This window comes from Cherax quadricarinatus, chromosome 32 (assembly GCF_038502225.1).
Source record: "Cherax quadricarinatus isolate ZL_2023a chromosome 32, ASM3850222v1, whole genome shotgun sequence".
NCBI classification, from domain to species: domain Eukaryota; kingdom Metazoa; phylum Arthropoda; class Malacostraca; order Decapoda; family Parastacidae; genus Cherax; species Cherax quadricarinatus.
The window spans coordinates 32,252,063-32,264,041 of NC_091323.1; the positions used below are offsets into that span (position 1 = coordinate 32,252,063).

At 47.2% G+C, this 11,979-nt stretch overlaps 1 protein-coding gene across 1 annotated transcript in view; it reads right to left on the reverse strand.

Annotated features, from left to right (window-relative positions):
• The window catches only part of LOC128690197 (zwei Ig domain protein zig-8-like), a 176,796-nt gene that overhangs the window by 22,655 nt on the left and 142,162 nt on the right, over window positions 1-11,979 (reverse strand). The window contains exon 5 of the mRNA XM_070090731.1: window positions 8,152-8,320. Coding sequence (XP_069946832.1) covers window positions 8,152-8,320 — 169 coding nt within the window. The remainder of the gene's footprint in view (window positions 1-8,151; window positions 8,321-11,979) is intronic.

Here is an 11,979-nt window from a genome sequence, read left to right on the forward strand (position 1 = left end):
AATCCCCATAACCTGCCATGGAACCCCCCATAACCTGCCATGGAACCCCCCATAACCTGCCATGGAATCCCTCATAACCTGCCATGGAATCCCTCATAACCTGCCATGGAACCCCCATAACCTGCCATGGAATCCCCATAACCTGCCATGGAACCCCCCATAACCTGCCATGGAATCCCTCATAACCTGCCATGGAATCCCCCATAACCTGCCATGGAACCCCCCATAACCTGCCATGGAACCCCCCATAACCTGCCATGGAATCCCTCATAACCTGCCATGGAATCCCTCATAACCTGCCATGGAATCCCTCATAACCTGCCATGGAATCCCCCATAACCTGCCATGGAATCCCTCATAACCTGCCATGGAATCCCCCATAACCTGCCATGGAATCCCCCATAACCTGCCATGGAATCCCTCATAACCTGCCATGGAATCCCTCATAACCTGCCATGGAACCCCCATAACCTGCCATGGAATCCCCATAACCTGCCATGGAACCCCCATAACCTGCCATGGAATCCCCCATAACCTGCCATGGAATCCCCCATAACCTGCCATGGAATCCCCCATAACCTGCCATGGAATCCCCCATAACCTGCCATGGAATCCCTCATAACCTGCCATGGAATCCCCCATAACCTGCCATGGAATCCCCCATAACCTGCCATGGAATCCCCCATAACCTGCCATGGAATCCCCCATAACCTGCCATGAAATCCCCCATAACCTGCCATGGAATCCCCCATAACCTGCCATGGAATCCCCCATAACCTGCCTGGGAATCCCCCATAACCTGCCATGGAATCCCCCATAACCTGCCATGGAATCCCCCATAACCTGCCATTAAATCCCCCATAACCTGCCATGGAATCCCCTATAACCTGCCATGGAATCCCCCATAACCTGCCATGGAATCCCCCATAACCGGCCATGGAATCCCCCATAACCTCCCATGGAATCCCCCATATCCTTCCATGTAATCCCCCATAACCTGCCATGGAATCCCCCATAACCTGCCATGGAATCCCCCATAACCTGCCATGGAATCCCCCATAACCTGCCATGGAATCCCTCATAACCTGCCATGGAATCCCTCATAACCTGCCATGGAACCCCCATAACCTGCCATGGAATCCCCATAACCTGCCATGGAACCCCCCATAACCTGCCATGGAACCCCCCATAACCTGCCATGGAATCCCTCATAACCTGCCATGGAATCCCTCATAACCTGCCATGGAACCCCCATAACCTGCCATGGAATCCCCATAACCTGCCATGGAACCCCCCATAACCTGCCATGGAATCCCTCATAACCTGCCATGGAATCCCGCATAACCTGCCATGGAACCCCCCATAACCTGCCATGGAACCCCACATAACCTGCCATGGAATCCCTCATAACCTGCCATGGAATCCCTCATAACCTGCCATGGAATCCCTCATAACCTGCCATGGAATCCCCCATAACCTGCCATGGAATCCCTCATAACCTGCCATGGAATCCCCCATAACCTGCCATGGAATCCCCCATAACCTGCCATGGAATCCCTCATAACCTGCCATGGAATCCCTCATAACCTGCCATGGAACCCCCATAACCTGCCATGGAACCCCCATAACCTGCCATGGAACCCCCATAACCTGCCATGGAATCCCCCATAACCTGCCATGGAATCCCCCATAACCTGCCATGGAATCCCCCATAACCTGCCATGGAATCCCCCATAACCTGCCATGGAATCCCTCATAACCTGCCATGGAATCCCCCATAACCTGCCATGGAATCCCCCATAACCTGCCATGGAATCCCCCATAACCTGCCATGGAATCCCCCATAACCTGCCATGAAATCCCCCATAACCTGCCATGGAATCCCCCATAACCTGCCCCGGAATCCCCCATAACCTGCCGCGGAATCCCCCATAACCTGCCATGGAATCCCCCATAACCTGCCATGGAATCCCCCATAACCTGCCATTAAATCCCCCATAACCTGCCATGGAATCCCCCATAACCTGCCATGGAATCCCCCATAACCTGCCATGGAATCCCCCATAACCTGCCATGGAATCCCCCATAACCTCCCATGGAATCCCCCATAACCTGCCATGAAATCCCCCATAACCTGCCATGGAATCCCCCATAACCTGCCATGGAATCCCCCATAACCTGCCATGGAATCCCCCATAACCTGCCATGGAATCCCCCATAACCTGCCATGGAATCCCCCATAACCTGCCATGGAATCCCCCATAACCTGCCATGGAATCCCCCATAACCTGCAATGGAATCCCCCATAACCTGCCATGGAATCCCCCATAACCTGCCATGGAATCCCCCATAACCTGCCATGGAATCCCCCATAACCTGCCACGGAATCCCCCATAACCTGCCATGGAATCCCACATAACCTGCCACGGAATCCCCCATAACCTGCCATGGAATCCCCCATAACCTGCCATGGAATCCCCCATAACCTGCCATGGAATCCCCCATAACCTGCCATGGAATCCCCCATAACCTGCCATGGAATCCCCCATAACCTGCCATGGAATTCCCCATAACCTGCCACGGAATCCACCATAACCTGCCATGGAATCCCCCATAACCTGCCATGGAATCCCACATAACCTGCCATGGAATCCCCCATAACCTGCCATGGAATCCCCCATAACCTGCCATGGAATCCCCCATAACCTGCCATGGAATCCCCCATAACCTGCCATGGAATCCCCCATAACCTGCCATGGAATTCCCCATAACCTGGAATCCCCCATAACCTGCCATGGAATCCCCCATAACCTGCCATGGAATCCCCCATAACCTGCCATGGAATTCCCCATAACCTGCCACGGAATCCCCCATAACCTGCCATGGAATCCCCCATAACCTGCCATGGAATCCCATGGAATCCCCATAACCTGCCATGGAATCCCCAATAACCTGCCATGGAATCCCCCATAACCTGCCATGGAATCCCCCAGTACCTGCCTTGGAATCCCCCATAACCTGCCATGGAATCCCCCATAACCTGCCATGGAATCCCCCATAACCTGCCATGGAATTCCCCATAACCTGCCACGGAATCCCCCATAACCTGCCATGGAATCCCCCATAACCTGCCATGGAATCCCACATAACCTGCCATGGAATCCCACATAACCTGCCACGGAATCCCCCATAACCTGCCATGGATGGGAGAAATATTGCCTTGTCCAAGTGGTCGTTCATCCTGGTCTATGACTGTACTCACCTAGTTGAGGTTGCAGGGGTCGAGTCCTAGCTCCTGGCCCCGCTCCTAGCTCCTGGCCCCTGTAAAATGTTACCATACATCCTTCACCTTACCAAGTGTAGTGTCATGAAAAGTGTGTGTGTGTTCACCTATTTGTGGTTGGTCGACTCATAGCTCCTGGCCCCGTCTCTTCGCTAATCTCTACTAGGTTCACTCCCTGTTCGAAAAGCCTTATCGTACCTCTTCTTAAGGTTTTGTATGGATCCTGCGTTCACTGCATCACTCTCTATTGTGTGTGTGTGTGTGTGTGTGTGTGTGTGTGTGTGTGTGTGTGTGTGTGTGTGTGTGTGTGTAAATCACCTACTCTCCGAGCACTGAGAACAAACACTGAGAACACAAACTACATCTCAGTAAAACAGAACAAAAAAACAAAACAAAAACGAGAAAAACTTATCTTCCAGTTTTTGCCTGGCGTGAATTTCCTTCTTTTATCCCAGAAGAAAGACCCGGCCTTCCTTTATTGCGCATAAATCCACTTAGAACTCCTGGGTGCTTGGACCAAGGGATCCAACTCCAAGATGGAAGATAAAATAGCTTCAGCCTTCGCGAGCCGTGTACCTTATAGCTTCCAACACTCACAACGAGGTATCTTCAGCGTATTTTCGGTGCGTTTACGCTTAATCTAATTCCCGGAGCGTATCTTGCGAATTTACCCATGTTTTCGCGAGGTAATTAGCGCGATGCTAATGAGATTATTACGTACTTAGCGAGCTGGCTTGTTACCAGCGACCAGTGATTGTTCAGAGGCTTGTTAAATTAATTCGCTTCTGCTCGGGAGGCTTGTATGAGTCTATAAGACCTGGGTGGTAGTTGCTGTTAGTGGTGCTGTGGTTGTGTCTACAAGACCTGGGTGGTGTGCTGTTATTAGTGGTGCAGTGGTTGTGTCTACGAGACCTCGGTGGTGTGTTGCCGTTAGTGCTGCTGTGGTTGTGTGTACGAGACCTGGGTGATGTGCTGCTGTTAGTGGTGCTGTGGTTGTGTCTACGAGTCCTCGGTGGTGTGTTGCTGTTAATGGTGCAGTGGTTGTGTCTACGAGGCCTGGGTGGTATGTTTCTGTTAGTGGTGCTGTAGTTGTGTCTACGAGACCTGGGTGGTGTGTTGCTGTTAATGGTGCAGTGGTTGTGTCTACGAGACCTGGGTGGTGTGTTGCTGTTAGTGGTGCTGTAGTTGTGTCTACGAGGCCTGGGTGGTATGTTGCTGTTAGTGGTGCAGAGGTTGTGTTTACGAGACCTGGGTGGTGTGTTGCTGTTAGTGGTGCTGTGGTTGTGTCTACGAGACCTGGGTGGTGTGTTACTGTTAGTGGTGCTGTGGTTGTGTCTACGAGACCTGGGTGGTGTGTTACTGTTAGTGGTGCAGAGGTTGTGTTTACGAGGCCTGGGTGGTATGTTGCTGTTAGTGGTGCAGAGGTTGTGTTTACGAGACCTGGGTGGTGTGTTACTGTTAGTGGTGCAGAGGTTGTGTTTACGAGACCTCGGTGGTGTGTTGCTGTTAATGGTGCAGAGGTTGTGTTTACGAGACCTGGGTGGTGTGTTACTGTTAGTGGTGCAGAGGTTGTGTTTACGAGACTTGGGTGGTGTGTTACTGTTAGTGGTGCAACGATTGCTTACGTCTACGTAGCCTGGTTGATGTGATTGTGTTAGTGGTGCAGTGACTGTGTCTACGAGGCCTGTGAGAATAATTTGTTTCAATGTACGAAATGTAATGCATTTTAAGGGTAAACTCAAGTAAAATATAGCTCCCTCAACTGCATTTTAATGGGAAACTCGTGTAAAAATCTAGACGCGTATGACCCGTTCATCAGAAGTCAAAATAACCTTGTGTGTGAGTATGTGTGTTACAGCCGTTCATTAGAACGATCACAGTGGCCCTCTTGCAGATAGTCTGTGCCTTCACGCATCACAGTGCCAGAAGCAGTGCCTTCAGGCATCACAGTGCCAGAAGCAGTCATTCGGCACTAACGACCATCGCACAAGGATTGTCGTTTATCACGCATTCTACCTCGTTGAACCAAACGAATTCAAGTTCAAAGAGGCATCAGTACACCTCAGACTTTGTATATTGTATATATATATATATATATATATATATATATATATATATATATATATATATATATATATATATATATATATATATATATATATATATATATATATAGAGAGAGAGAGAGAGAGAGAGAGAGAGAAAGACATACAACATAGAAGAAAAGACAGGAATTAAAGGCACAGAGATAATCTATTAACAGCTGGGCTAATGCACTCACCTGATAATTACTTCCCAGCACCACCTGTCTCCCACCTGTCAGTCATCTCAGGTGAGCATTATCTCCTCCCCACCCCCCTCAACTTAATTAAAAGAGCAAGAATTTATACGACAGGCTTTTTTGAGCCGTGTAATCTGCACCGCAGAGTTTTTTTGTATTGTATTATAGAGCTTTCTATATTGTGTTATAGAGCTCTAGTGTTAATTGCCTTATAGAGCTCTAGTGTTAACTGCATTAGAAAGCTCTAGTGTCAGTTGCATTATAGAGCATTATAGGTGTGAGGTACCTTACATGGTGGCACTGGGCTGTACCGTACATAGTGGCACTGGGCTGTACCGTACATGGTGGCACTGTGCTGTACCGCACATGGTGGCACTGTGCTGTACCGTACATGGTGGCACTGTGCTGTACCGCACATGGTGGCACTGTGCTGTACCGTACATGGTGGCACTGTGCTGTACCGTACATAGTGGCACTGTGCTGTACCGTACATGGTGGCACTGTGCTGTACCGTACATAGTGGCACTGTGCTGTACCGTACATGGCGGCACTGTGCTGTTCCGTACATAGTGGCACTGTGCTGTACCGTACATAGTGGCACTGTGCTGTACCGTACATGGTGGCAGTGTGATGTACCGTACATAGTGGCACTGTGCTGTACCGTACATGGTGGCACTGTGATGTACCGCACATGGTGGCACTGTGCTGTACCGTACATGGTGGTACTGTGCTGTACCGTACATTTGCATGTATCAAGATTATCGTTGAACGTAGTTGAGGTTTCAAGTCAGGTGCACGAAAGCCTCAGCGCTTCAGACGAAATATATTCGTGAGAATAATGGTCGACTGTGAATGGGCGAAGAATGGGTGGAAGTTGACGGTAGATTGTAGGGGTGGTGATGATTGTATTGTGGGAGAGAGAGAGAGAGAGAGAGAGAGAGAGAGAGAGAGAGAGAGAGAGAGAGAGAGAGAGAGAGAGAGAGAGAGAGAGCTGGTTGACGTAAGCAATGGAGGTGGTTATTTTGTAATTTAGTTTAGTGCTATGAGAGCCAGACGTACTGCTGTTATCTAGTAGTAGTAGTAGTAGTAGTAGTAGTAGTAGTAGTAGTAGTAGTAGTAGTAGTAGTAGTAGTAGTAGCAGCAGTAGCAGTACTAGTTATAGCAGTAGATAAGAAGAGAGGACCACTGAGGGGAGAGGTAGTGGGTGGCAGACGTAAAATAAAACCCACTAAAACAGAAGAAAGTCAAGATACGTAACGAAAAATAAAGAGAGAAGGATACAAGAGTCAAGTAACGAGTCTTGTGAAGTTTAGATCATTTGAGAAGGTAATAAGGAAGGCAAGAAGAGAGAGACACAACCAGGAGTAAGATTACTGTTGCTACCAGTGTTGTCTAGATGCAACACTCTGATGACACAATGTTTGTCAAGATTGGTAAACAGTTTTCCCAGAGAACCAGTTAATTGTATACTTTGTATACAAGTTAATCAAAACAACATACACACACACACACACACACACACACACACACACAAACTCAACATGGGTCTGAACAAGTTAGACAGTCAGGTAGTTGTATACTCCACAACACTAGGTGAAACTAATGTATAACTTTCTGCATTCATTACCTTCATGGTATGTGTTCACTTACATGCCTTTCATATATACTCGTGTATATATATATATAAATGTATATATATATGTGTGTGTGTGTGTGTGTGTGTGTGTGTGTGTGTGTGTCTGTGTTACCCAGACCAGCAGCTAATGAGGATCCTTGTGGTCTTTTGGGTCTTGGAAATGAGGTGCTGGGACCACCATTAAGACTGTAGCCATTAAACCTAATGAAATGTTCCCTTCCTTCCCTCTCCTTCCTTTCCCTCGTTGTGTCGGTGGAAGAGGTGGAGGAGCAGGAGGAGGAAGAAGAAGGGAGAGGGGAGAGGAGGTCAGAGAAAAGAATCAGCCAGAGAAGCGTTGAATATCGTCTGAAGAGGGACTCGCTAGGAATAGGAAGCTGGTGACTCTGTCAACCCTGGAACCAGTTTCTGGAACACCTAACAATTTTCGACGGCCGTTGCAACAATTTGCAATCAAATTGACGGCTTCATTATTATAGTCTCATGTTAAAGGGAGCGTTGCATCATGCATGTTTGGTAAGAGCAAAGTATTAGAGTGAGTGAGAGAGAGTGAGAGAGAGAAAGAGTTTTCTCTCTGTGTACTCTCTGTTGACCGAAACCCTAGGTGGACGTAACTTAGTTATGTTACAAGTTGCTGATATACCTCATAAATGTCTATTTAGCCGTCATTTTATTTGTCTATTTATCTATCTATCTCACTCGAGCTAGAATTTACTGAACTAACCTGCTGAGGATTCCTACTCATTTCTGTAACATTCCAAGATCCTGAAAATGTGCTCATTGCAACACAAAACACCTACAGCTATCATTCAACTTTCCCCCTATGGTTGTTTTTCCATATATATATACATATATATATATATATATATATATATATATATATATATATATATATATATATATATATATATATATATATATATATCTTGGAGGACTTCCCATGGTAATACCAACCTGACACCGGCATCTGGAGTGTGGTAGACCTTGGCACCGGCCCGTGACCACACGATGGCGTCCCTGGGCACGTGGTAAGCGTCACAACGTAAGTCTATGCCAGAACCCACCTCGTAGAACTTCTCCAGGATGGCCTCGCCCCTACCGTCGAAGATCTCCAGGCGAGGTACTGACGGAGGCGCAGCAGGGAGAGGGAGAGAGAAAGAGAATACAGTGAGTGTAACTTTAGTGAGAGGTGGAAAGATGGAGAGAATGAGGGGAGAAAGAGAGAGTTGGAGCCATCTGGCCTACAGATGGCTTCAACTTTATCCTGTTCCCTATTTTTATGTTTCCTAACAATAAAAAGGCTTTCGAATGAGCTGATGTAGGTAACAACTCTTAGCTTGTAAATAAAGTTACGAATGCTTAACCTAACCTCGTAAAACCCTGTGTAAAAAGAGAGATAGAGAAATGCTAATCAGTTGTGAATAACTGAAAGGAATTTCGCTTGTAAAATTTCTCAAGAGTCGTGTGTGTAAAGTAACTGTCAGACGATCCTGACAGGAGCCCAGGATTCCTTAAGGACTCCGTGAGTAGCAACTTTATGAACGTTGTTACTTAGAAGGAAAGAAGGATTAAAGATGGACTCTGAGTAGCAAGGTGCTTAAGATACGATCAGGAGGATCAGACAATCCTGAAGGACTTTGTTAGTTAGAGGATGCTGGCTTAGGAGCTGCCAAGGATTCCCGAAGGATTCTTAGGGATGCAGGATTCTTACTTATAAGGATTCAAACATTCCTGGAGAATTCTGTGTGTAGGAAGGATCTCAATTCATAGTTTGTAAGAGTCAAGGATCTCTGGAGAAATTCCCAACACGAACAGAGCAGCAGGAACCAGGGTAAACATGCGGACTCGAATCACGTTCTCAAACAAAACAAAAAAAAATGACTAAGTAAACAAAAAGTTGAGAACACGACACTGGAAATAAATAATATATTTTGTATTCATGTCAACATTTGTTAGTCAGTGTTATTGTTTGTTGTGATGACGCGAGGCTCTTGTGCCCTTATTACACAGGTTGTGTTGTGGTGATGCGAGGCTCTTGTGCCCTTATTACACAGGTTGTGTTGTGATGACGCGAGGCTCTTGTGCCCTTATTACACAGGTTGTGTTGTGGTGAAGCGAGGCTCTTGTGCCCTTATTACACAGGTTGTGTTGTGATGACGCGAGGCTCTTGTGCCCTTATTACACAGGTTGTGTTGTGGTGAAGCGAGGCTCTTGTGCCCTTATTACACAGGTTGTGTTGTGGTGAAGCGAGGCTCTTGTGCCCTTATTACACAGGTTGTGTTGTGGTGAAGCGAGGCTCTTGTGCCCTTATTACACAGGTTGTGTTGTGGTGAAGCGAGGCTCTTGTGCCCTTATTACACAGGTTGTGTTGTGGTGAAGCGAGGCTCTTGTGCCCTTATTACACAGGTTGTGTTGTGGTGAAGCGAGGCTCTTGTGCCCTTATTACACAGGTTGTGTTGTGGTGAAGCGAGGCTCTTGTGCCCTTATTACACAGGTTGTGTTGTGATGACGCGAGGCTCTTGTGCCCTTATTACACAGGTTGTGTTGTGGTGAAGCGAGGTTCTTGTGCCCTTATTACACAGGTTGTGTTGTGATGACGCGAGGCTCTTGTGCCCTTATTACACAGGTTGTGTTGTGTTAATATACGACCAGAGTAACCGGCGTATGCATAGCCACACACACACACACACACACACACACACACACACACACACACACACCCAACCAGGTCAACCCCAGTGCAACCAAACACTCTAAATCAAAACACCCATGCCACATCCAATGCCCCTACCCACTACATCACAAACTCCACCCCCACAGCAACAACCCATAGTTCCTTACCAGGTCTCCCACTTCCCCAACCCCAATATACCTCCCAGACCACAGTCTTAGAAAAGAAGTTGAAGGTGTGGTATACAAATGCAGATGGAATAACAAACAAGTATGAGGAGTGGCACGAAAGAATCAAAGAGACATCCCCAGACATAATAGCACTCACAGAAACAAAACTCACCAGAATAATAACAGATTCAATCTTTCCATCCGGATACCAAATCCTCAGGAAAGACAGAGGGAGGAGAGGGGGAGGAGGAGTTGCACTGCTCATTAAAAACCAGTGGGGGTTTTGAGAAAATGGAAGGAATGGATGGCACGGGCGAAAGGGACTACTTAGTAGGAACAATCCAGTCTGAGGGACATAAGGTGATAATTGCAGTAATGTACAACCCACCACAGAACTGCAGGAGGCCAAGAGAAGAATACGATGAGAGCAACAGAGCAATGATCGACACAGGAGAGCACACATGGGGGGAGCAAAATTACTAGTTATGGGTGATTTCAATCACAAGGAGATTGACTGGGAAAACCTGGAGCCCCATGGGGGTCCCGAAACATGGAGAGCCAAGATGATGGATGTGGTACTGGAAAACCTCATGCATCAACATGTTAGAGACACTACCAGAGAGAGAGGAGAGGATGAACCAGCAAGGCTGGACTTGTATTCACCATGAGTAGTTCGGACATCGAGGGTATCATGTATGAAAGGCCCCTGGGAGCTAGTGATCATGTGGTTCTGTGCTTCGACTACATAGTTGAGCTCCAAGTGGAGAGAGTAGCAGGAATAGGCTGGGAAAAACCAAACTACAAAAGGGGGAACTACTCAGGCATGAGGAACTTCCTTCAAGACATTCAGTGGGAGAGGGAACTGACAGGAAAACCAGTACAAGAAATGATGGACTATGTAGCAACAAAATGCAAGGAGGCAGAGGAGAGGTTTGTTCCCAAGGGAAACAGAAATAATGGGAAGAACAGAACGAGTCCTTGGTTCACCCAAAGGTGTAGGGAGGCAAAAACTAGGTGTACTAGAGAATGGAAAAGGTACAGAAGACAGAGAACTCAGGAAAATAAAGAAATCAGCCGAAGAGCCAGAAACGAATATGCACAGATAAGAAGGGAGGCTCAGAGACAATATGAAAATGACATAGCATCAAAAGTAAAGACTGACCCGAAGCTGTTGTACAGCCACATCAGGAGGAAAACAACAGTCAAGGACCAGGTAATCAGACTGAGGAAGGGTGATGGGGAATTCACAAGAAACGACCAAGAGGTATGTCAGGAGCTAAACACAAGATTTAAAGAGGTATTTACAGTGGAAACCAGTAGGACTCCAGGAAATCAGAACAGGGGGGCACACCAGCAAGTGCTGGATGAGGTACATATAACCAAGGAGGAGGTGAAGAAGCTGCTATGCGAACTTGACACCTCAAAGGCGGTGGGACCAGACAACATCTCTCCATGGGTCCTTAAAGAGGGAGCAGAGATATTGTGTGAGCCATTAACAAAGATCTTCAACACATCATTTGAAACTGGGCAACTCCCTGAGGTATGGAAACTGGCAAATGTAGTCCCAATTTTTAAAAAGGGAGACAGACATGAGGCACTAAACTACAGACCTGTATCACTAACGTGTATAGTATGCAAGGTCATGGAGAAGATCTTCAGGAGGAGAGTGGTGGAGCACCTGGAAAGAAACAAGTGTATAATTGACAACCAGCACGGTTTCAGGGAAGGAAAATCCTGTGTCACAAACCTACTAGAGTTTTATGAAAAGGTGACAGAAGTAAGACAAGAGAGAGAGGGGTGGATCGACTGCATATTTTTGGACTGCAAGAAGGCCTTCGACACAGTTCCTCACAAGAGGTTACTGCAAAAGCTAGAGGATCAGGCACACATAACAGGAAAGGCACTGCAATGGATCAGAGAATACCTGACAGGGAGGCAACA